The sequence below is a fragment of the Aquarana catesbeiana genome, linkage group LG09 (assembly GCF_042186555.1).
Source record: "Aquarana catesbeiana isolate 2022-GZ linkage group LG09, ASM4218655v1, whole genome shotgun sequence".
NCBI classification, from domain to species: Eukaryota; Metazoa; Chordata; class Amphibia; order Anura; family Ranidae; genus Aquarana; species Aquarana catesbeiana.
This window is the reverse complement of record NC_133332.1, coordinates 2,366,184-2,392,767: the sequence shown is the minus strand read 5'-3', so window position 1 is coordinate 2,392,767 and position 26,584 is coordinate 2,366,184. Positions and strand designations below refer to the sequence as shown.

The window sequence follows — 26,584 nt, the reverse complement described above, 5'->3', positions numbered from 1 at the left end:
TACAGGGACCCTCTCTCCTACCGGCACCCTCTCTCCTACCGGCACCCTCTCTCCTACCGGCACCCTCTCTCCTACCGGCACCCTCTTCCCTACCGGCACCCTCTTCCCTAACGGCACCCTCTCTCCTAACGGCACCCTCTCTCCTAACGGCACCCTCTCTCCTAACGGCACCCTCTCTCCTAACGGCACCCTCTCTCATACCGGGCCCAGGGTTTTAGTTTGCCTGCTATCTGGGCTGCTGTATGGTGGCGCCAGCCCTGTCTGTCTGTCTGTCTGTCTGTCTGTCTGTCTCTCCTACCGGGACCCTCTCCTCTACTGGGGCTCCTCTCCCCTACCGGGCACCCTCTCCCCTACCGGGACCCTCTTCCCTACCGGCACTCTCTCTCCTACAGGGACCCTCTCTCCTACCGGCACCCTCTCTCCTACCGGGCACCTCTCCCCTACCGGGCACCCTCTCCCCTACCGGGCATGCTCTCTCCTACCAGGACCCTCTTCCCTACCGGCACTCTCTCCCCTACCGGCACTCTCTCTCCTAACGGCACCCTCTCCCCTACCGGGCACCTCTCCCCTACCGGAACCCTCTCCCCTACCGGGCACCCTCTCCCCTACCGGGATCCCCTCTCATACCGGGCCCAGGGCTTTAGTTTGCCTGCTATCTGGGCTGCTGTATGGTGGCGCCAGCCCTGTCTCTGCCCCTCTAAATGTTTCACCTCGGGCAACCTCACCGGCTGCCCCATTCCCCGCAATGCTACGCTACTGTTAGCACTGAGGTATGGGGTGTCACCCGGGTGTTTCCTGGCCACTGTAATCTGATTACGAGGGCGCTCTGCTCTCTCCGCCCTCAGATTATCGCTGCATCCTCAGATTATCTCTGGACCCTCAGATTATCGATGTGCCCTCAGATTATCGCTGCACCCCTGCGCTCACCTGACTCCTATACTACAATCTCTCCCAGCTTCTCCCCCCCCACCTCTATGGGGTCATCACACAGAAGTCCTGACCTCTCCCGGTGTTAAGTGGCTGTTTATTGCCCCTTGGCCCGTGCCAGTTTGGGAGCATCTGCACATCAGAATATTGAAGGTGCCGTGTCATCCGGGGACACAGAGCCGGGCGAGGACTCAGATATTTATCCTGGATAAATATTGATGGACAATATTGGTTCAGCTTTCTGTATTGACTGAGATAATTCTACCTACCGGGCCAACCTCCAGAGACACGGTCACAGCCAATCAGGGCTTCTCTTAAAGTGGGAAATTGTTGGGTTGCTATGGGAAACAGTTTCGGGTTCATCTAGGTCCGTGTGATTCTACAATGAGATTCTGGGATTTTCGCTGTTTGGTACGACATTCCCTGTCCACTTAGCCCCAAAACTTTTCTTGGGCACTAGGCCTTACCCCAAATTCTTTACCCCCCTGGACTTCCTATGAGAGGCCGTTATCATTGAATGCCCTTCCTACATTTATTCTCAAGCTGTTCCTCTACTAAGCTTTGTATCTGGAGATCTGCCACATTCTTCAATATAAAAAGATTCTTACCGCGACAGAGCTACGTCCTCCAACCGCGAATGGGGCAACTACCATTACCCTGTGACCCAGGGATCCCTGACCACCATTATTTCATGACCCTGGGATCCCTGACCCCCATTATTTCATGACCCCGGCATCCCTGACCACCGTTATTTCATGACCCTGGGATCCCTGACCACTGTTACCCTGTGACCCCGGGATCCCTGACCACCATTATTTGATGACCCCGGGATCCCTGACCACCATTATTTCATGACCCCGGGATCCCTGACCACCATTATTTCATGACCCCGGGATCCCTGACCACCATTATTTCATGACCCCGGGATCCCTGACCACCATTATTTCATGACCCCGGGATCCCTGACCACCATTATTTCATGACCCCGGGATCCCTGACCACCATTATTTCATGACCCCGGGATCCCTGACCACCATTATTTCATGACCCCGGGATCCCTGACCACCATTATTTCATGACCCCGGGATCCCTGACCACCATTATTTCATGACCCCGGGATCCCTGGCCACCATTATTTCATGACCCCGGGATCCCTGGCCACCATTATTTCATGACCCCGGGATCCCTGACCACCATTATTTCATGACCCCGGGATCCCTGACCACCATTATTTCATGACCCCGGGATCCCTCACCACCATTATCCTGTGACCCCAGGATCCCTCACCACCATTATCCTGTGACCCCAGGATCCCTGACCACCATTATCCTGTGACCCCAGGATCCCTGACCACCATTATCCTGTGACCCCAGGATCCCTGACCACCATTATCCTGTGACCCCAGGATCCCTGACCACCATTATCCTGTGACCCCAGGATCCCTGACCACCATTATCCTGTGACCCCAGGATCCCTGACCACCATTATTTGATGACCCTGGGATCCCCGACCACCATTATTTCATGACCCCGGGATCCCTGACCACTATTATTCTGTGACCCCGGGATCCCTGACCACCATTATTCTGTGACCCCGGGATCCCTGACCACCGTTATTTCATGACCTCGGGATCCCTGACCACCATCAGCCCCCCATACATTACCCAGAGCACACCTGGACTTTGCCCCACCATCAGTACATACCTATCCCACCTGGACATCTCCCCCCACATGTCTGTGTATGGTGATCCCCCCATAGATCCCCTGAGGAGTCCCTCCACCCCTGATCTGGAGTCTGGGGGGGTTGCGGAGAATCACATGGAGCAGAGTCTGGCACTCAGACATGGCAGATAATGATTACCGGTTTAGCTGGACTCTGCGGAGGATTTTCACCCCCCATCCCACTCTACCCCCACATATTCCACTGAGCCGGCCAGATCTCCGGACAATGCCAAAAATGTCATCGGCCTCATCGCCCCCTCCAGAGATTCCCTCCCCTCCAATATTGTCCTCTATCACTAGGGGTACCACCGCCCTGACCACCCCCCCCCAGTATTACCACCCCGACCCCCCTCCAGAGATTCCCCCCCCCCGTCTTCTGCAGTGTTGTTGTCCTCTCCTCCAGCTTTGTGTGTGAAGACAGATGGACAACAAGAGCTTCTCAACCCAAACAGCTTCCAATTCCTCACAAAGTGCCCCCACCCCACCCCCAAAGACAGGTGTATCTGCACTCCACCCCACCCCCAAAGACAGGTGTATCTGCACTCCACCCCTCCCCCAAAGACAGGTGTATCCACAGAATGATGCTGACACCCATCCCCCATCCTGGGAACACCAGACTCAGCTGTAGGCCGACGATGGAGGTTGTGACTGCAAACTTTAGACTGACCAAGGAAGAGGGCCAGGCACCCCAATATACCAGACACCCCAATATACCAAACACTCCCAACCTCACCCCAATATACCAAACACTCCCAACCTCACCCCAATATACCAGACACCCCAATATACCAAACACCCCCAACTTCACCCCATTATACCAAACACCCCCAACTTCACCCCATTATACCAGACACCCCAATATACCAGACACCCCCAACTTCACCCCAATATACCAGACACCCCCAAACTCACCCCAATATACCAGACACCCCAATATACCCAACACCCCCAACTTCACCCCAATATACCAGACACCCCCAAACTCACCCCAATATACCAGACACCCCAATATACCCAACACCCCCAACTTCACCCCAATATACCAGACACCCCAATATACCAGACACCCCCAGTCTCACCCCAATATACCAGACACCCCAATATACCAAACACCCCCAACTTCACCCCATTATACCAGACACCCCAATATACCAGACACCCCCAACTTCACCCCAATATACCAGACACCCCCAAACTCACCCCAATATACCCAACACCCCCAACTTCACCCCAATATACCAGACACCCCAATATACCAGACACCCCCAGTCTCACCCCAATATACCAGACACTCCAATATACCAAACACCCCCAACTTCACCCCAATATACCAGACACCCCAATATACCAGACACCCCCAACTTCACCCCAAAATACCAGACTCCCCCAGTCTCACCCCAATATACCAGACACCCCCAGTCTCACCCCAATATACCAGATACCCCAATATACAAAACACCCCCAACTTCACCCCAATATACCAGACACCCCCAAACTCACCCCAATATACCAGACACCCTCGGCCTCACCCCAATATACCAGACACCCTCGGCCTCACCCCAATATACTAAACACCCCCAACTTCACCCCAATATACCAGACACCCCCGGTCTCACCCCAATATACCAGACACCCTCTGCCTCACCCCACTAGACCAGACACCCCAATATACAAAACACCCCCAACTTCACCCCAATATACCAGACACCCTCTGCCTCACCCCAATATACCAGACACCCTCTGCCTCACCCCAATATACCAGACACCCCAATATACTAAACACCCCCAACTTCACCCCATTATACCAGACACCCCAATATACAAAACACCCCCAACTTCACCCCAATATACCAGACACCCTCTGCCTCACCCCAATATACCAGACACCCTCTGCCTCACCCCAATATACTAAACACCCCCAACTTCACCCCAATATACCAGACACCCTCGGCCTCACCCCAATATACCAGACACCCCCAATCTCACCCCAATATACCAGACATCCCGGCCTCACCCCAATATACCAGACACCTCAACCTCATCCCAATATACCAGACATCCCAATATACCAGACACCCTGGCCTCACCCCAACATACCAGACACCGCAGTCTCACCCCAATATACCAGACAACCCCAAACTCAGCCCAATATACCAGACGCCCTCCAACCTCACCCCAATATACTAGACACCCCCAACCTCACCCCAATATACCAAACACCCCCAATCTCCCCCCATAATACCAGACACCCCAACCTCACCCCATAATACCAGACACCCCAGTTTCACCCCAATATACCAGACACTCCGGCCTCACCTCAATATACCAGACACCCCTGGCCTCACCCCAATATATCAGATCCCTGACCACCATTATCTCGTGACCCCGGGATCCCTGACCACCGTTATTTCATGACCCCGGGATCCCTGACCACCGTTATCCTGTGACCCCCAAAATCCCTGACCACCATTATCCTGTGACCCCGGGATCCCTGACCACCATCAGCCCCCCATACATTACCCAGAGCACACCTTTTCTTCACCCCACCATCAGTACATACCTATCCCACCTGGACATCTCCCCCCACATGTCTGTGTATGGTGATCCCCCATAGATCCCCTGAAGAGTCCCTCCACCCCTGATCTGGAGTCTGGGGGGGTTGCGGAGTATCACATAGAGCAGAGTCTGGCACTCAGACGTGGCAGATAATGATTACCGGTTTAGCTGGACTCTGCGGAGGATTTTCACCCCCCATCCCACTCTACCCCCACATATTCCACTGAGCCAGCCGGATCTCCGGACAATGCCAGGACAATGCCAAAAATGTCATCGGCCTCATCGCCCCCTCCAGAGATTCCCTCCCCTCCAATATTGTCCTCTATCACTAGGGGTACCACCGCCCTGACCACCCCCCCCAGTATTACCACCCCGACCCCCCTCCAGAGATTCCCCCCCCCCGTCTTCTGCAGTGTTGTTGTCCTCTCCTCCAGCTTTGTGTGTGAAGACAGATGGACAACAAGAGCTTCTCAACCCAAACAGCCTCCAATTCCTCACAAAGTGCCCCACCCCCAAAGACAGGTGTATCTGCACCCACCCCTCCCCCAAAGACAGGTGTATCTGCACTCCACCCCCTCCCCCAAAGACAGGTGTATCTGCACTCCACCCCCTCCCCCAAAGACAGGTGTATCTGCACCCCACCCCTCCCCCAAAGACAGGTGTATCCACAGAATGATGCTGACTATGGTTGCCACCTCATCCCTTTAAACCCGAACACATATTAATTACACAGGTTCTGTGTCTGATTAAGGTGGTAATTAAACTCACTTGGTGCCTTATCTGCATTTAATTAGCCTCAGAACCCGTGTAATTTATATGTGTTCGGGTTTAAAGGGATCCCCCATCCCGGGAACACCAGACTCAGCTGTAGGCCAACGATGGACGATGGAGGTTGTGACTGCAAACTTCAGACTGACCAAGGAAGGGGGCCAGACACCCCAATATACCAGACACCCCAATATACCAGACACCCCCAGTCTAACCCCAATATACCAGACACCCTCGGCCTCACCCCAATATACCAGACATCCCGGCCTCACCCCAACATACCAGACACCCCAACCTCACCCCAATATACCAGACACCCCAATATACCAGACACCCCCAGCCTCACCCCAATATACCAGACACCCCAACCTCACCCCAATATACCAGACACCCCAATATACCAGACACCCCCAGCCTCACCCCAATATACCAGACACCCCAATATACCAGACACCCCAACCTCACCCCAATATACCAGACACCCCAATATACCAGACACCCCAACCTCACCCCAATATACCAGACACCCCAATATACCAGACACCCCCAGCCTCACCCCAATATACCAGACATCTCCAGCCTCACCCCAATATACCATACATCCCCAGACTCACCCTAATATACCAGACACCCCCAAATTCAACCCAATATACCAGACACCCCCAACCTCACCCCAATATACCAGACACCCCAAACCTCCCCCATAATACCAGACACCCCAGTTTCACCCCAATATACCAGACAACCCTGGCCTCACCCCAATATACCAGACACCCCGGTCTCACCCCAATATACCAGACACCCCCAACCTCCCCCCACAATACCAGACACCCCCAACCTCACCCCAATATACCAGACACCCCCAACCTCACCTCAATATACACCCCAATATACCAGACACCCCAGTTTCATCCCAATATACCAGACACCCCTGGCCTCACCCCAATATACCAGACACCCCTGGCCTCACCCCAATATACCATACACCCCCAACCTCACCTCAATATACACCTCAATATACCAGACACCCCTGGCTTCACCCCAATATACCAGACACCCCTGGCCTCACCCCAATATACCATACACCCCCAACCTCACCTCAATATACACCTCAATATACCAGACACCCCTGGCTTCACCCCAATATACCAGACACCCCTGGCCTCACCCCAATATACCAGACACCCCTGGGCTCACCCCAATATACCAGACACCCCTGGGCTCACCCCAATATACCAGACACCCCTGGCCTCACCTCAATATACCAGACACCCCTGGGCTCACCCCAATATACCAGACACCCCTGGGCTCACCCCAATATACCAGACACCCCTGGCCTCACCCCAATATACCAGACACCTCTGGCCTCAACACATTGTACCAGACACCCCCAACCACCCCCCGAGTATTGCCTCCTCATAGACCTGAAGACATTTTCAGGACCTATTTTGGGGTGTTTTGGGCTGTTAGAGGCTGCGGTGTCCTATTATACCTCAAGAGGGAGGCCGTCCCTGCGTGTCTATTATTATCCCCCCCCCCTCGGGTGTCACACATACAGTCCCTCCGACACACAGGCCGGTCACATCGTACGGGGAGAGGACCGCACACAGCAACCATGAGGAAAGCGGGTGAGTGGAGGTCCGGGGCGAGGGGAGACCATGGGGGGAGGGGGAGACCAAGAATGGGGGAGATCGGGGGAAGGGGGAGGGGGGACAGAGATCCGCACCTGTGCCTGTCACTCCTCACAGACCTAAAATAACCCCTCTGTGTGTGAGAGCGAATAATCCCCCATCCCCCGGGGGCCGAATTCCATCACAATCCCCAGATATCATCCCAGCAGTCCGTATAATTCCCCGTATTATACAACCGAGACCACCGGTCCGTATATTATATGGAGAGCGAATAAGGCCCCATCCCCCGGGGGCCGAATTCCACCACAATCCCCGGATATCATCCCAGCAGTCCGTATAATGCCCCGTATTATACAACCGAGACCACTGGTCCGTATATTATACTATAATAGAGAACAGAGACCACCGGTCTGTATATTATACTATAATAGAGACCAGAGACCACCGGTCTGTAGATTATAATCCAGTAGAGAAGAATAGGCGTGTATATTGAGTGCTCTGCTCCCTCTCCCCGCAGTGATGGATCTCCTGTATTGGAAGGATGTGGCGCTCTCGGCGGGGAGTCTCACCGGGGTGACGGTCAGTCTTCTGTGTCTCATCCAGTTCAGTGTGATCAGTGTTCTCTCCTACGCGGCTCTCATCCTCCTCTGCGGATCTCTGACTATCAGGACGTACTCCGCGCTTCTCAATGCCATGAAGAGAGGAGACGGGGCGCACCCCTTCCAGTGAGTGTATGGGGGGGCCACACTGTGGGGGAGGAGAGTGTATATTGTGAGAGGGTATAGTGCGTATTGGGGGTGTGATGTGCGTATTGGGGGTGTGATGTGTATATTGGGGGTGTGATGTGTGTATTGGGGGTGTGATGTGTGTATTGGGGGTGTAGTGTGTATATTGGGGGTGTGATGTGTATATATTGGGGGTGTGATGTGTATATATTGGGGGTGTGATGTGTGTATTGGGGGTGTGATGTGTATATTGGGGGTGTGATGTGTGTATTGGGGGTGTGATGTGTATATATTGGGGGTGTGATGTGTATATATTGGGGGTGTGATGTGTGTATTGGGGGTGTGAGGTGTATATTGGGGGTGTGATGTGTGTATTGAGGTTGTGATGTGTATATTGGGGGTGTGATGTGTATATATTGGGGGTGTGATGTGTGTATTGGGGGTGTGATGTGTATATATTGGGGGTGTGATGTGTGTATTGGGGGTGTGATGTGTGTATTGAGGTTGTGATGTGTATATTGGGGGTGTGATGTGTATATATTGGGGGTGTGATGTGTGTATTGGGGGTGTGATGTGTGTATTGGGGGTGTGATGTGTATATATTGGGGGTGTGATGTGTGTATTGGGGGTGTGATGTGTATATATTGGGGGTGTGATGTGTGTATATTGGGGTTGTGATGTGTGTATATTGGGGGTGTGATGTGTGTATTGGGGGTGTGGTGTGTGTATTGGGGGTGTGGTGTATGTATTGGGGGTGTGGTGTGTGTATTGGGGGTGTGATGTGTGTATTGGGGGTGTGATGTGTGTATTGGGGGTGTGATGTGTGTATTGGGGGTGTAGTGTGTGTGTGTATTGGGGGTGTAGTGTGTGTGTGTGTATTGGGGGTGTGATGTGTATATATTGGGGGTGTGATGTGTGTATTGGGGATGTGATGTGTATATTGGGGGTGTGAGGTGTATATTGGGGGTGTAGTGTGTGTATATATTGGGGGTGTGATGTGTGTATTGGGGATGTGATGTGTATATTGGGGGTGTAGTGTGTGTATATTGGGGGTGTGATGTGTATATATTGGGGGTGTGATGTGTATATATTGGGGGTGTGATGTGTATATTGGGGGTGTGATGTGTATATATTGGGGGTGTGATGTGTATATATTGGGGGTGTGATGTGTATATTGGGGGTGTGATGTGTATATATTGGGGGTGTGATGTGTATATATTGGGGGTGTGATGTGTGTATTGGGGGTGTGATGTGTGTATTGGGGGTGTGATGTGTGTATTGGGGGTGTAGTGTGTGTATATTGGGGGTGTAGTGTGTGTATATTGGGGGTGTGATGTGTATATTGGGGGTGTGATGTGTATATATTGGGGGTGTGATGTGTATATATTGGGGGTGTGATGTGTATATTGGGGGTGTGATGTGTATATATTGGGGGTGTGATGTGTATATATTGGGGGTGTGATGTGTGTATTGGGGGTGTGATGTGTGTATTGGGGGTGTGATGTGTGTATTGGGGGTGTGATGTGTATATTGGGGGTGTAGTGTGTGTATATTGGGGGTGTGATGTGTATATATTGGGGGTGTGATGTGTGTATTGGGGGTGTGATGTGTATATTGGGGGTGTGATGTGTGTATTGGGGGTGTGATGTGTGTATTGGGGTATTGTAATGGAACGTCCCACACTCCGCTTGAGTGTTTCCGTCAGTATACCACTTCCTCCCAGTCTGGATACAGATATCAGATATTCCAATCGCTCCCAAGCACAAAACAAGGCGACACTTGCTTAGATGCTAACATGGACTATTTTTATATTTATAAACAGAATACAGTCTTATATACAGTAGAAGATGAGGTTCCCCCCTCCTGCTCATATTACTCTAACAATATAACTGTAACCTAATTAACATGAGCTAGCTAACTAATCCCTTTAAGCAGCTGATGTGACTCTGTGCCCATCAGGATTTCATGACAGGTCAGACTTGTTGTCCCCGAGCTTCACACAGTACATTAAACACAATAACAGGAGCTAATTACAATTAACAATACAAACAACAATGAGTTGAATACCCTTAGAACCTGTGGTAAGCCAGACTAAACTCATTTACATTAAACACATTATAGCTGACATCAGACAGGTGAGTGGAGTTGATGACATTAGCATCTCCTCACAGTATGAGTCCCAACAGTATGACTCAGTCACTATTGCTATTATGGCAAATACAGGGTCCCCAGAGTCTGTGTGTCCTGGGGGACAAGGACCCGAAGCCAAAGTAACAACACCTCAAGGGTACCCCAAATGCCAGGGCCCATAATCTGTAGGCAAGAGGCTCACATTCAGTCCCCTCCAAAAGCCTCTGTCCCGGCTAAGTCTGTCACAGGTATAGTGTGTATATTGGGGGTGTGATGTGTGTATTGGGGGTGTGATGTGTATATTGGGGGTGTGATGTGTATATTGGGTGTGATGTGTGTGTATTGGGGGTGTGATGTGTGTATTGGGGGTGTGATGTGTATATTGGGGGTGTGATGTGTATTGGGTGTGATGTGTGTGTATTGGGGGTGTGATGTGTGTATTGGGGGTGTGATGTGTATATATTGGGGGTGTGATGTGTATATATTGGGGGTGTGATGTGTATATATTGGGGGTGTGATGTGTGTATTGGGGTTGTGATGTGTGTATTGGGGGTGTAGTGTGTGTATTGGGGGTGTAGTGTGTATATTGGGGGTGTAGTGTGTATATTGGGGGTGTAGTGTGTGTATTGGGGGTCTAGTGTGTGTATTGGGGGTGTAGTGTGTATATTGGGGGTGTAGTGTGTATATTGGGGGTGTAGTGTGTATATTGGGGGTGTAGTGTGTATATTGGGGGTGTAGTGTGTATATTGGGGGTGTGATGTGTGTATTGGGGGTGTGATGTGTGTATTGGGGGTGTGATGTGTATATATTGGGGGTGTGATGTGTGTATTGGGGGTGTGATGTGTGTATTGGGGGTGTGATGTGTGTATTGGGGGTGTGATGTGTGTATTGGGGGTGTGATGTGTGTATTGGGGGTGTGATGTGTATATTGGGGGTGTGATGTGTATATTGGGGGTGTGATGTGTATATTGAGGGTGTGATGTGTATATTGAGGGTGTGATATGTGTATTGGGGTGTAGTGTGTATATATTGGGGTGTAGTGTAAATATTGGGGGTTGTAATGTGTATATTGGGTGTGTAATATGTGTATGTTGGGGTGTAGTGTGTATATTGGGGGGTGCAGTGTGTATATTGGGGGGTGCAGTGTGTATATCGAAGTGTAGTATATTGAGGAGTTTACTGTATGTATTGGGGTGTAGTTTTTTGTGTGGATGTAGTCTATATATTGGGGTATAGTGTGGTTTTTGGGGGGTGTAGTGTGGTTTATGGGGGGTGTAGTCTATATATTGGGGTGTAGTGTGGTTTTTGGGGGGTGTAGTCTATATACAGTATATATTGGGGTGTAGTGTTTTTTTTTGGGGGGGGGGGGGTGTAGTCTATACATTAGGGTGTGGTGTTTTTCTTTGGGGGGTGTAGTCTATACATTAGGGTGTAGTGTGGTTTTTGGGGGTGTAGCCTATATATTGGGCTGTAGTGTGGTTTTTGGGGGTGTAGTCTATTTATTGGGGTGTGGTGTTGGGGGTGTAATCTATATATTGGGATAGGATGATTTTTGGGGAGTGTAGTCTATAAATTGTTTTTTTTTGGGTGGGTGCAGTCTATATATTGGGGTGTAGTGTGGTTTTGGGGGGTTTGGTCTATATATTGGGATATAGTGTGTTTTTTGCGGGATGTAGTCTATATATTAGGGTGTTGTGTGGTTTTGGGGGGGTAGTCTATATATTGGGGTGTGGTTTTGGGGGGTGTAGGCTATAAATTGGGGTGTAGTGTTGATTTGGGGGGTGTAGTCCATATATTGGGGTGTAGTCTATATATTGGGTTTAGTGTGGTTTTGGGGGGTATTGTCCATATATTGGGGTGTAGTGTGGTTTTGGGGGGTGTAGTCTATAAATTGGGGTGTTGTGTGTTTTTTGGGGGTGTAGTCTATATATTGAGGTGTGTCTTTCTGGGGGTGTAGTCTGTATATTGGGATGTAGTGTGGTTTTGGGGGGTGTAGTCCATATATTGGGATATAGTGTGGTTTTTGGGGATGTAGTCTATATATTAGGGTGTTGTGTGGTTTTGGGGGGTGTAGTGTGGTTCGGGGGGGTGTTCTATATACTGGGGTGTGGTTTTGGGGGGTGTAGTCTATAAATTGGGGTGTAGTGTGGTTTTGGGGGTTGTAGTCCATATATTAGGGTGTAGTGTGGTTTTGGGGAGTGTAGTCCATATATTGGGGTGTAGTGTGGTTTTGGGGGGTGTAGTCCATATATTGGGGTGTAGTGTGGTTTTGGGGGGTGTAGTCCATATATTGGGTTGTAATGTGGTTTTGGGGATTGTAGTCCATATATTGGGGTGTAGTGTGCTTTTGGGGGGTGTAGTCCATATATTGGGGTGTAGTGTGGTTTTGGGGGGTGTAGTCCATATATTGGGTTGTAATGTGGTTTTGGGGGGGTGTAGTCCATATATTGGGGTGTAGTGTGCTTTTGGTGGGTGTAGTCCATATATTTGGGGTGCGGTTTTGGGGGTGTAGTCTATATTTTGGGGTGTGTTTTTCTGGGGGTGTAGTCTATATATTGGGGTGTAGTGTGGTTTTGAGGGGTGTAGTCTATATATTGGGGTGTAGTGTGGTTTTGAGGGGTGTAGTCTATATATTGGGTTATAGTGTGGTTTTTAGGTTTGTAGTCTATATATTATGGTGTTGTGTGGTTTTGGGGGGTGTAGTGTGGTTTTGGGGGATGTATTTTATATATTAGGGTGTGGTTTTGGGGGGTGTAGTCTATAAATTGGGGTGTAGTTTGGTTTTGGGGGGTGTAGTCCATATATTGGGTTGTAGTGTGGTTTTGGGGGATGTATTTTATATATTAGGGTGTGGTTTTGGGGGGTGTAGTCTATAAATTGGGGTGTAGTTTGGTTTTGGGGGTGTAGTCCATATATTGGGTTGTAGTGTGGTTTTGGGGGGTGTAGTCCATATATTGGGGTGTAGTGTGGTTTTGGTGGGTATAGTCTATATATTGGGTTGTAGTGTGGTTTTGGGGGGTGTAGTGTGCTTTTGGGGGGTGTAGTCCATATATTGGGGTGTAGTGTGGTTTTGGTGGGTATAGTCTATATATTGGGTTGTAGTGTGGTTTTTGGGGGTGTAGTGTGCTTTTGGGGGGTGTAGTCCATATATTGGGGTGTAGTGTGCTTTTGGTGGGTGTAGTCCATATATTGGGGTGCAGTTTTGGGGGGTGTAGTCTATATATTGGGATATAGTGTGTTTTTTTTGGGGTGTACTCTATAAATTGGGGTGTTGTGAGGGTGTGTTTTTTGGGGGTGCAGCTCATTGGTGGCTCGGTGAATGTTGATTGGTGGGGTAACTTTCAGTTTGTCTCTCAGGAAGTATCTGGATGCGGAGCCCCTCCTCCCACCAGCGCAGGTTGAAGCGGTGGCGGCACGGTTGACGGTCCTCTTCATTAGCGCTCTCTCCACACTGCGCTGCCTCTTCCTGGTGAAGGACACAAAGGAATCCCTGAAGGTAACAGAGATCCGGATTGTATGGTGGACAGAGATTGTGTCATTACCATGGTACAGCGCTATGGTATATGAAGGTGATGGGGTAGTGCAGACATGTCATCACATAGAGCAGCCATTGGCTGATCCTGCCCTGCTCTCAGCCATGGCGGACCAGAAGCGTGGGGGGTCACGTGACCTCCCCCTGCCAATACAGCATAGTTCTCTCCATCCAACCCCAGATCCCTCTGCGGGGGGCGCTGTAGAGCGATGTCTGCCATGTTTGATGATGATATGATGAGCAATGGGTGACTCTTCTTTCTTCTCTCTGACAGTTCTTGGTCCTCCTCTACCTCCTCACCTATGTCGGAGCCGTGCTGAACGGACTCACTCTGCTGGTTCTAGGTGAGTCCACTGGTATCACATGACCAGAATCCCACAGTCCCTCCTCCAGGCTGGTAGGACAGTCACATGACCAGAATCCCACAGTCCCTCCTCCAGGCTGGTAGGGCAGTCCAATCACATGACCCGAGTCCCTCCTCCAGGCTGGTAGGACAGTCACATGACCAGAATCCCACAGTTCCTCCTCCAGGCTGGTAGGACAGTCCAGTCACATGACCAGAATCCCACAGTCCCTCCTCCAGGCTGGTAGGACAGTCCAGTCACATGACCAGAATCCCACAGTCCCTCCTCCAGGCTGGTAGGACAGTCCGGTCACATGACCAGAATCCCACAGTCCCTCATCCAGGCTGGTAGGACAGTCCAGTCATATGACCAGAATCCCACAGTCCCTCACATGACCAGAATCCCAAATCCCTCCTCCAGGCTGGTAGGACAGTCCAGTCACATGACCAGAATACCACAGTCCCTCCTCCAGGCTGGTAGGACAGTCCGGTCACATGACCAGAATCTCACAGTCCCTCCTCCAGGCTGGTAGGACAGTCCAGTCACATGACCAGAATCCCACAGTCCCTACTCCAGGCTGGTAGGACAGTCCGATCACATGACCAGAATCTCACAGTCCCTCCTCCAGGCTGGTAGGACAGTCCGGTCACATGACCAGAATCCCACAGTCCCTCCTCCAGGCTGGTAGGACAGTCACATGACCAGAATCCCACAGTCCCTCCTCCAGGCTGGTAGGACAGTCACATGGCCAGAATCCCACAGTCCCTCCTCCAGGCTCGTAGGACAGTCACATGACCAGAATCCCCGAGTCCCTCCTTCAGGCTGGTAGGAAAGACCAGTCACATGACCAGAATCCCCGAGTCCCTCCTCCAGGCTGGTAGGACAGTCACATGACCAAAATCCCATAGTCCCTCCTCCTTGCGGGTCGGACAGTCCAGTCACATGACCAGATTCCATAATCCCTCCTCCACGCTGGTGGGACAGTCCGGTCACATGACCAGAATCTCACAGTCCCTCCTCCAGGCTGGTAGGACAGACCAGTCACATGATCAGAATCCCATATTCCCTCCTCCAGGCTGGTAGGACAGTCCAGTCACATGACCAGAATCCCAGAGTCCCTCCTCCAGGCTGGTAGGACAGTCACATGACCAGAATCTCACAGTCCCTCCTCCAGGCTGGTAGGACAGTCACATGACCCGAGTCCCTCCTCCAGGCTGGTAGGACAGTCACATGACCAGAATCCCACAGTTCCTCCTCCAGGCTGGTAGGACAGTCCAGTCACATGACCAGAATCCCACAGTCCCTCCTCCAGGCTGGTAGGACAGTCCAGTCACATGACCAGAATCCCACAGTCCCTCACATGACCAGAATCCCAAATTCCTCCTCCAGGCTGGTAGGACAGTCCAGTCACATGACCAGAATCCCAGAGTCCCTCCTCCAGGCTGGTAGGACAGTCCGGTCACATGACCAGAATCTCACAGTCCCTCCTCCAGGCTGGTAGGACAGTCCAGTCACATGACCAGAATCCCACAGTCCCTACTCCAGGCTGGTAGGACAGTCCGGTCACATGACCAGAATCTCACAGTCCCTACTCCAGGCTGGTAGGACAGTCCAGTCACATGACCAGAATCCCACAGTCCCTACTCCAGGCTGGTAGGACAGTCCGGTCACATGACCAGAATCTCACAGTCCCTCCTCCAGGCTGGTAGGACAGTCCGGTCACATGACCAGAATCCCACAGTCCCTCCTCCAGGCTGGTAGGACAGTCACATGACCAGAATCCCACAGTCCCTCCTCCAGGCTGGTAGGACAGTCACATGACCAGAATCCCCGAGTCCCTCCTTCAGGCTGGTAGGAAAGACCAGTCACATGACCAGAATCCCCGAGTCCCTCCTTCAGGCTGGTAGGAAAGACCAGTCACATGACCAGAATCCCCGAGTCCCTCCTCCAGGCTGGTAGGACAGTCACATGACCATAATCCCATAGTCCCTCCTCCTTGCGGGTCGGACAGTCCAGTCACATGACCAGATTCCATAATCCCTCCTCCACGCTGGTAGGACAGTCTGGTCACATGACCAGAATCTCACAGTCCCTCCTCCTTGCGGGTCGGATAGTCCAGTCACATGACCAGATTCCATAATCCCTCCTCCACACTGGTAGGACAGTCCGGTCACATGACCAGAATCTCGCAGTCCCTCCTCCAGGCTGGTAGGACAGTCCAGTCACATGACCAGAATCCCTCCTCCAGGCTGGTAGCACAGTCACATGACCAGAATCCCACAGTCCCTCCTCCAGGCTGGTAGGCCAGTCCGGTCACATGACCAGAATACCACAGTCCCTCCTCCAGGCTGGTAGGACAGTCCAGTCACATGACCAGAATCCCACAGTCCCTCCTCCAGGCTGGTAGGACAGTCCAGTCACATGACCAGAATCCCACAGTCCCTCCTCCAGGCTGGTAGGACAGTCCAGTCACATGACCAGAATCTCACAGTCCCTCCTCCAAGCTGCATGAACTCGTTATTTCAGTTTACTTGTATCAATTAGTGACAAAATGTGCCCCCTGTAGGGATAATTAGGAACAACTGTAACATTTATTGTAAAGTGTATTTCCTTGGGATTTGATTTCTGGTCCCTCCACTGTCAGTGTGACATCACAGATCTCCTCCATCTTCCTGTCAGTACAATCCTATTCAATGAATATCACTTCTAAGAACCTCGGGAGTGATGATGTTGATGATGATAATGCTATTGAAGGTCTTTTCTCTGTCACAGGTGTGATCGGACTATTCACATTTCCCGTCATATACAAACACAACCAGGTAAGTGCCGGGAGAACAATGAGATACGGTACCTGACAAAAGTAAGTACACCCCTCAGTGACATTTGTGTAAATCTTTTCTTCTATCTTTTCATGTGACAACACTGAAGAAATGACACTTGTCTACAATGTAAAGTAGTGAGTGTACAGCTTGTATAACAGTGTAAATTTACTGTCCCCTCAAAATAACTCAACACACAGCCATTAATGTCTAAACCGCTGGCAACAAAAGTCAGTACACCCCTAAGTGAAAATGTCCAAATTGGGCCCAAAGTGTCAATATTTTGTGTGGCCACCATTATTTTCCAGCACTGCCTTAACCCTCTTGGGCATGGAGGTCACCAGAGCTTCACAGGTTGTCACTGGAGTCCTCTTCCCCTCCTCCATGATGACATCACAGAGCTGGTGGATGTTAGAGACCTTGCGCTCCTCCACCTTCCGTTTGAGGATGTCCCACAGATGATCAATAGGGTTTAGGTCTGGAGACATGCTTGGCCAGTCCATCACCTTTACCCTCAGCTTCTTTACCAAGGCAGTGGTGGTCTTGGAGGTGTGTTTGGGGTGGTTATCATGTTGGAATACTGCCCTGCGGTCCAGTCTCTGAAGGGAGGGGATCATGCTCTGCTTCAGTATATCACAGTACATGTTGGCATTCATGGTTCCCTCAATGATCTGTAGCCCCCCAGTGCCGGCAGCACTCATGCAGCCCCAGACCATGACACTCCCACCACCATGCTTGACTGTAGACAAGACACACTTGTCTTTGTCCTTCTCACCTGGTTGCCCCCACACACGCTTGTCACCATCTGAACCAAATACGTTTATCTTGGTCTCATCAGACCACAGGACATGGTTCCAGTAATCCATGTCCTTAGTCTGCTTGTCTTCAGGAAACTGTTTGTGGACTTTCTTGTGCATCATCTTTAGAAGAGGCTTCCTTCTGGGATGACAGCCATGCAGACCAATTTGATGCAGTGTGCGGCGTATGGTCTGAGCACTGACAGGCTGACCCCCCCACCCCTACAACCTCTGCAGCAATGCTGGCAGCACTCATACGTCTATTTCCCAAAGACAACCTCTGGATATGACGCTGAGCACGTGACCTCAACTTCTTTGGTGGTCCATGGCGAGGCCTGTTCTGAGTGGAACCTGTCCTGTTATACCGCTGTATGGTCTTGGCCACCGTGCTGCAGATCAGTTTCAGGGTCTTGGCAATCTTCTTATAGCCTAGGCCATCTTTATGTAGAGCAACAATTCTTTTTTTCAGATCCTCAGAGAGTTCTTTGCCATGAGGTGCCATGTTGTACTTCCAGTGACCAGTATGAGAGAGTGAGAGCGATAACACCAAATTTAACACACCTGCTCCCCATTTACACCTGAGACCTTGTAACACTAACGAGTCACATGACACCGGGGAGGGAAAATGGCTAATTGGGCCCAATTTGGACATTTTCACTTAGGGGTGTACTGACTTTTGTTGCCAGCGGTTTAGACATTATTGGCTGTGTGTTGAGTTATTTTGAGGGGACAGTAAATTTACACTGTTATACAAGCTGTACACTCACTACTTTACATTGTAGACAAGTGTCATTTCTTCAGTGTTGTCACATGAAAAGAGAGAAGAAAAGATTTACACAAATGTCACTGAGGGGTGTACTTACTTTTGTGAGATATTGTACATGGAGTGTGCTGTACAGACACATGTAGGTTGATGCCCCAGTTGGGGTTGTTAGTGGGGGGGGGGGCTCATTATTGGGGACTGATTATCATTCTCGTTCCTCTGCAGGTTCTGATCGATCGATACGTTTCCATGGTTTCCAGCCGGGTGTCCGCATTCAGAGCCAAGTAAGAAATCTACTGATCCGTCCCTTATAGATATTATTATTATTGTTATTGATTGTTGCTATGGGTAACAGATGTCTTCAGTAGTGGGTTCTGGGGACAGTGGTGCTGTGGTTGGGGTGAGTGTGCTTTACTATTTCTACCACTAGATGTCAGTAGAGCTCCGTCTCTCAGACTCCTGACCTCCGCAGTGTTCCATGACTCCTTATATGGAGGAATAGTCTGCAGAGCAAACATCCCCAGCCCCTCCCCCATCACTGTGTGCAGAGCCCCGCCCCCATCTCACTGATGATTATAATAGACCAATTGCCTTCCCTGATTCTCTCCCGCACTGCGCTGGCATCACACATCAGACTCGGGGGGGATTCTCTCCCGCACTGCGCTGACATCACACATCAGACTCAGGGGGGGATTCTCTCCCGCACTGCGCTGACATCACACATCAGACTCGGGGGGATTCTCTCCCGCACTGCGCTGACATCACACATCAGACTCGGGGGGGATTCTCTCCCGCACTGCCCTGACATCACACATCAGACTCGGGGGGATTCTCTCCCGCACTGCGCTGACATCACACATCAGACTCGGGGGGATTCTCTCCCGCACTGCGCTGACATCACACATCAGACTCGGGGGGATTCTCTCCCGCACTGCGCTGACATCACACATCAGACTCGGGGGGGATTCTCTCCCGCACTGCGCTGACATCACACATCAGACTCGGGGGGGATTCTCTCCCGCACTGCCCTGACATCACACATCAGACTCGGGGGGGATTCTCTCCCGCACTGCCCTGACATCACACATCAGACTCGGGGGGGATTCTCTCCCGCACTGCGCTGACATCACACATCAGACTCGGGGGGGATTCTCTCCCGCACTGCGCTGACATCACACATCAGACTCGGGGGGGATTCTCTCCCGCACTGCGCTGGCATCACACATCAGACTCGGGGGGGATTCTCTCCCGCACTGCGCTGACATCACACATCAGACTCGGGGGGGATTCTCTCCCGCACTGCCCTGACATCACACATCAGACTCGGGGGGATTCTCTCCCGCACTGCCCTGACATCACACATCAGACTCAGGGGGGATTCTCTCCCGCACTGCGCTGACATCACACATCAGACTCGGGGGGATTCTCTCCCGCACTGCGCTGACATCACACATCAGACTCGGGGGGGATTCTCTCCCGCACTGCCCTGACATCACACATCAGACTCGGGGGGATTCTCTCCCGCACTGCGCTGACATCACACATCAGACTCGGGGGGGATTCTCTCCCGCACTGCCCTGACATCACACATCAGACTCAGGGGGGGATTCTCTCCCGCACTGCACTGACATCACACATCAGACTCGGGGGGGATTCTCTCCCGCACTGCGCTGACATCACACATCAGACTCAGGGGGGGATTCTCTCCCGCACTGCGCTGATATCACACATCAGACTCGGGGGGGATTCTCTCCCGCACTGTGCTGACATCACACATCAGACTCGGGGGGGATTCTCTCCCGCACTGCGCTGACATCACACATCAGACTCGGGGGGATTCTCTCCCGCACTGCGCTGACATCACACATCAGACTCAGGGGGGGATTCTCTCCCGCACTGCGCTGACATCACACATCAGACTCAGGGGGGGATTCTCTCCCGCACTGCCCTGACATCACACATCAGACTCGGGGGGATTCTCTCCCGCACTGCCCTGACATCACACATCAGACTCGGGGGGATTCTCTCCCGCACTGCGCTGACATCACACATCAGACTCGGGGGGATTCTCTCCCGCACTGCGCTGATATCACACATCAGACTCGGGGGGGATTCTCTCCCGCACTGTGCTGACATCACACATCAGACTCGGGGGGGATTCTCTCCCGCACTGCGCTGACATCACACATCAGACTCGGGGGGATTCTCTCCCGCACTGCGCTGATATCACACATCAGACTCGGGGGGGATTCTCTCCCGCACTGCGCTGGCATCACACATCAGACTCGGGGGGATTCTCTCCCGCACTGTGCTGACATCACACATCAGACTCGGGGGGGGATTCTCTCCCGCACTGCCCTGACATCACACATCAGACTCGGGGGGATTCTCTCCCGCACTGCCCTGACATCACACATCAGACTCGGGGGGGATTCTCTCCCGCACTGCGCTGACATCACACATCAGACTCGGGGGGGATTCTCTCCCGCACTGCGCTGACATCACACATCAGACTCGGGGGGATTCTCTCCCGCACTGCCCTGACATCACACATCAGACTCGGGGGGATTCTCTCCCGCACTGCCCTGACATCACACATCAGACTCGGGGGGATTCTCTCCCGCACTGCGCTGACATCACACATCAGACTCGGGGGGATTCTCTCCCGCACTGTGCTGACATCACACATCAGACTCGGGGGGATTCTCTCCCGCACTGCGCTGACATCACACATCAGACTCGGGGGGATTCTCTCCCGCACTGCCCTGACATCACACATCAGACTCGGGGGGGGATTCTCTCCCGCACTGCGCTGACATCACACATCAGACTCGGGGGGATTCTCTCCCGCACTGTGCTGACATCACACATCAGACTCGGGGGGGATTCTCTCCCGCACTGCGCTGACATCACACATCAGACTCGGGGGGGATTCTCTCCCGCACTGCGCTGACATCACACATCAGACTCAGGGGATTCTCTCCCGCACTGCGCTGGCATCACACATCAGACTCGGGGGGATTCTCTCCCGCACTGCGCTGACATCACACATCAGACTCGGGGGGGATTCTCTCCCGCACTGCCCTGACATCACACATCAGACTCGGGGGGATTCTCTCCCGCACTGCGCTGACATCACACATCAGACTCGGGGGGGATTCTCTCCCGCACTGCGCTGACATCACACATCAGACTCGGGGGGGATTCTCTCCCGCACTGCGCTGACATCACACATCAGACTCGGGGGGATTCTCTCCCGCACTGCCCTGACATCACACATCAGACTCGGGGGGATTCTCTCCCGCACTGCCCTGACATCACACATCAGACTCGGGGGGATTCTCTCCCGCACTGTGCTGACATCACACATCAGACTCGGGGGGATTCTCTCCCGCACTGCGCTGACATCACACATCAGACTCGGGGGGATTCTCTCCCGCACTGCGCTGATATCACACATCAGACTCGGGGGGATTCTCTCCCGCACTGCGCTGACATCACACATCAGACTCGGGGGGGATTCTCTCCCGCACTGCCCTGACATCACACATCAGACTCGGGGGGATTCTCTCCCGCACTGCGCTGACATCACACATCTGACTCGGGGGGGATTCTCTCCCGCACTGCGCTGATATCACACATCAGACTCGGGGGGGATTCTCTCCCGCACTGCGCTGACATCACACATCAGACTCGGGGGGGATTCTCTCCCGCACTGCCCTGACATCACACATCAGACTCGGGGGGATTCTCCCCCGCACTGCGCTGACATCACACATCAGACTCGGGGGGGGATTCTCTCCCGCACTGCCCTGACATCACACATCTGACTCGGACCACAATGACAATGTTTTTCTCTTTTTTTCAGATTTCGAGCTCAGCTGAAGAAACAAGGAACGAAGAAAGACTGAGGACGGCCCCCTCGGATCTCTTCTCAGCGTTATGATGGGTGGAGCCAGGAGCAGGACACACCCCCGCGGTTCAGACACAAGCAGATGGCCTGCACAGGGATGCAATCACACTGTCACCTTAATAAAGCAGCTCACACAGTTCTTACTTCAGAGTTCAGTTTTTGGGATGATCTTATACTGAAAATAAAGTTTTTTTTATTTGAACTCTTTGGCTCGGTGAGATGATTGGTGGCCATTGGCTGTTTTCATGAGGTAGGAGGGGCATTTGTAGGCTGCCATAAAGATGAGGATTTCACTGTATACTATGAAAGTGTGACCTCACTGCTATGAGATATATACATAACTAACTCCACCCCCATAGCTCCTCCCTCCCCCATAACTGAGCTCTTCCCTCCCCCCATAACTGAGTTTCTCCATCCTCCCCCATAAGTGAGCTCCTCCGTTCCCCATAACTGAGGTCCTCCATCCCCCATAACTGAGCTCCTCCATGCCCCATAACTGAGGTCCTCCATCCCCCATAACTGAGCTCCTCCATCCCCCATAACTGAGCTCCTCCATCCCCCCCATAACTGAGATTCTCCATCCTCCATAACTGATCTCCCCCATCCCCCATAACTGAGCTCTTCCCTCCCCCCATAACTGAGCTCTTCCCTCCCCCCATAACTGAGCTCTTCCCTCCCCCCATAACTGAGCTCCTCCATCCCCCAAAACTGAGCTCCTTCATCCCCCCCATAACTGAGCTCCTCCATCCCCCATAACTGAGCTCCTCCATCCCCCAAAACTGAGCTCCTTCATCCCCCCCATAACTGAGCTCCTCCATTCCCCAAAACTGAGCTCCTTCATCCCCCCCCATAACTGAGCTCCTCCATCCCCCATAACTGAGCTCCTCCATTCCCCATAACTGAGCTCCTCCATCCCCCATAACTGAGCTCCTCCATCCCCCATAACTGATCTCCTCCATCCCCCATAACTGAGTTCCTCCATCCCCCATAACTGATCTCCTCCATCCCCCATAACTGAGCTCCTCCATCCCCCATAACTGATCTCCTCCATCCCCCATAACTGATCTCCTCCATCCCCCATAACTGATCTCCTCCATCCCCCATAACTGATCTCCTCCATCCCCCATAACTGAGTTCCTCCATCCCCCATAACTGATCTCCTCCATCCCCCATAACTGATCTCCTCCATCCCCCATAACTGAGTTCCTCCATTCCCCATAACTGAGTTCCTCCATTCCCCATAACTGAGTTCCTCCACCCCCCATAACTGAGCTCCTCCCTCCCCCATAACTGAGCTCCTCCCTCCCCCATAACTGAGCTCCTCCCTCCCCCATAAATGAGCTCCTCCCTCCCCCATAAATGAGCTACTCCATCCCCCATAACTGAGCTCCTCCCTCCCCCATAACTGAGCTCCTCCCTCCCCCCATAACTGAGCTCCTCCCTCCCCCATAACTGAGCTCCTCCCTCCCCCATAACTGAGCTCCTCCCTCCCCCATAACTGAGCTCCTCCCTCCCCCATAACTGAGGTCCTCCATCCCCCATAACTGAGCTCCTCCCTCCCCCATAACTGAGCTCCTCCCTCCCTCAAAACTGAGCTCCTCCCTCCCCCATAACTGAGCTACTCCCTCCCTCAAAACTGAGCTCCTCCGTCCCCCATAACTGAGCTCCTCCATCCCCCCATAACTGAGCTCCTCCATCCCCCCATAACTGAGCTCCTCCCCCATAACTGAGCTCCTCCACCCCCCCATAACTGAGCTCCTCCATGGTAATAATCTGCTGACATTGCATGCTATTGTTCCGCCTGTCATCTCATAGGACCCTCAGATCCTCTTCTATCCTCCATTCCCCCAGTGGTGCTCCCCCTAGTGTGGGGAAGTTTCCTATGTTGAACCTCATCTGCAATATATCTCTATTACCTCCAGTGTATTCAGGTCTTCCTGGAAGTCTTCTATTCCCTGATGTGTGGTCACCAAACACAGAGACCGAACTGAATTTATCCCATCCTATACAATAACCAATCAGAGTCCTCCTCCCAATCTATACCTGACACTGGAGGAATGACAGCTTGGATGTGATTGGATGTCCAGGTAAGGACACAGAGTCCAGGTAAGGATATGGCGTGCCACCCGGAACGTTGTCAGTGAATCAGCACAGAGAATAATACGATAATCCGTATACTTGGTACAACGGGCATCAACCCCTTCTGTCTAGAACACCTTATCCCTGAGTCCACAGAGCCCGGGTGTCCCCACCCTTCCCAATTATTATTATTATTATTATTATACAGGATTTATATATCGCCAACGGTTTGCACAGCGCTTTACAACATGAGGGCAGACAGTACACTTACAATACAAATCAATACAGGAGGGATCAGAGGGCCCTGATCCTCAGAGCTTACAATCTAGAAGGGAGGGTCAAGTGGAAACAAAAGGTAATAACTGTGGGGGATGAGCTGATGGAGAAAATGATAATACAGTTGTTAGGTGGGGGTAGGGTAGTCTTCTCTGAAGAGAAGGGTTTTCAGGGATCGTCTAAAAGCTAATAAAGTAGAAAATAGATGGACAGATTGGGGTAAGGAGTTCCATAGGATTGGAGAGACCCTGGAGAAGTCCTGGAGGCGAGCATGGGAGGAGGTGATGAGGGAACTAGAGATCAGAAGGTCTTGAGAAGAACGAAGAGAACGATTAGGTTGGTATTTAGAGACTAGGCCAGTGATGTAGCTGGGGGATGAGTTGTGGATGGCTTGGTAAGAAGTTGTTAGTATTTTGAATTGAATTAGTTGGGTGAGCGGAAGCCAGTGGAGGGATTGACAGAGAGGAGTAGCAGAGACAGAGCGATTGGTAAGGTGGATGAGTCTGGCAGCATTCATGATGGATTGAAGAGGTGATAGACTATGTAGAGGTAAGCCAATGAGGAGGGAGTTGCAGTAGTCGAGGCGAGAGATGACCAGCGAGTGAAGAGCTTTGTTGTGTCATTGGTTAGGAAGGGGCGTATTTTGGAGATGTTGCGGAGGTTGAGGCGGCAGGATTTGGACAGTGATTGGACGTGGTGCTTAAAGGAGAGTTCGGAGTCCAGGATAACACCTAGAACCTTGGCATGTGGGGGATGGGCTGATAGTTGCGCCATCGATTTTTGACAGAGAGATCAGGGGAAGAGGCATATGGGGGAGGAAAAAATGATAAGTTCGGTTTTGGATAGATTGGGTTTGAGAAAGTGGTGTGACATCCAGGCTGATATTTCTGATAGTAAATTAGTGATACGTGAGGAGACAGAGGGAGTGAGCTGAGGGGTAGAGAAATAGATTTGGGTGTCGTCAGCGTAGAGGTGGTATTGGAAGCCATGGGAGGCCATCAGATGACCCAGGGAGGAGGATTGAAAATAGGAGAGGTCCAAGAACAGAACCTTGGGGGACCCCAACAGAGAAAGGAAGAGGAGAGGAGGAAGTAGAGTTGTAAGAAGGTGCGGTTGGATAAGTAGGAGGAGAACCAGTGAAGAGTACAGTCACAGGGTTTTTTGAGGAGGAGGGAGTGATCAACCATATCAAAGGCAGCAGAGAGGTCCAGAAGTAGGAGTACAGAATAATGTCCATTGGGTTTGGCCGTTAGTAGATTGTTTGTTAGTTTTAGGAGTGTTGAGGATGAAATCCAGACTGAAGAGGATCAAGAAGGCCATTATCAGTGAGGTGGACGCTCAGTTGGTTGTAGACCAGACGTTCGAGGAGTTTGGATAAGAAGAGGAGCAAGGAGATGGGGTGTAGGTTGTTAAGATTGGATGGATCCAGTGAGGGCTTTTTAAGTATGGGGCGGACAAGTGCATGTTTTAGGGAGTTGGGGAAGATGCCAGAAGAGAGGGAGAGATTGAAGATGTGGGTTAGAGAGTGTAGAATAGAGCCAGAGGGTGAAGGTAGCATTTGTGAGGGAACAGGATCCAGAGGGCAGGTGGTAAGGTGGAGGTT

The 26,584-nt window shown here is 51.8% G+C and overlaps 1 protein-coding gene across 6 annotated transcripts in view; it reads left to right on the top strand.

The window, feature by feature from the left end:
- Window positions 1–22,828, top strand: part of RTN2 (reticulon 2) — a 37,499-nt gene extending 14,671 nt beyond the window's left edge. For all 6 annotated transcript variants that reach the window (XM_073598076.1, XM_073598075.1, XM_073598074.1 and 3 more), the window contains 6 exons: window positions 8,121–8,328; window positions 13,816–13,954; window positions 14,265–14,334; window positions 17,107–17,153; window positions 18,939–18,997; window positions 22,582–22,828. In XM_073598076.1, coding sequence (XP_073454177.1) covers window positions 8,121–8,328; window positions 13,816–13,954; window positions 14,265–14,334; window positions 17,107–17,153; window positions 18,939–18,997; window positions 22,582–22,624 — 566 coding nt within the window. In that variant the 3' untranslated portion in view covers window positions 22,625–22,828. The remainder of the gene's footprint in view (window positions 1–8,120; window positions 8,329–13,815; window positions 13,955–14,264; window positions 14,335–17,106; window positions 17,154–18,938; window positions 18,998–22,581) is intronic.
- Window positions 22,829–26,584: the final 3,756 nt, after the last annotated feature.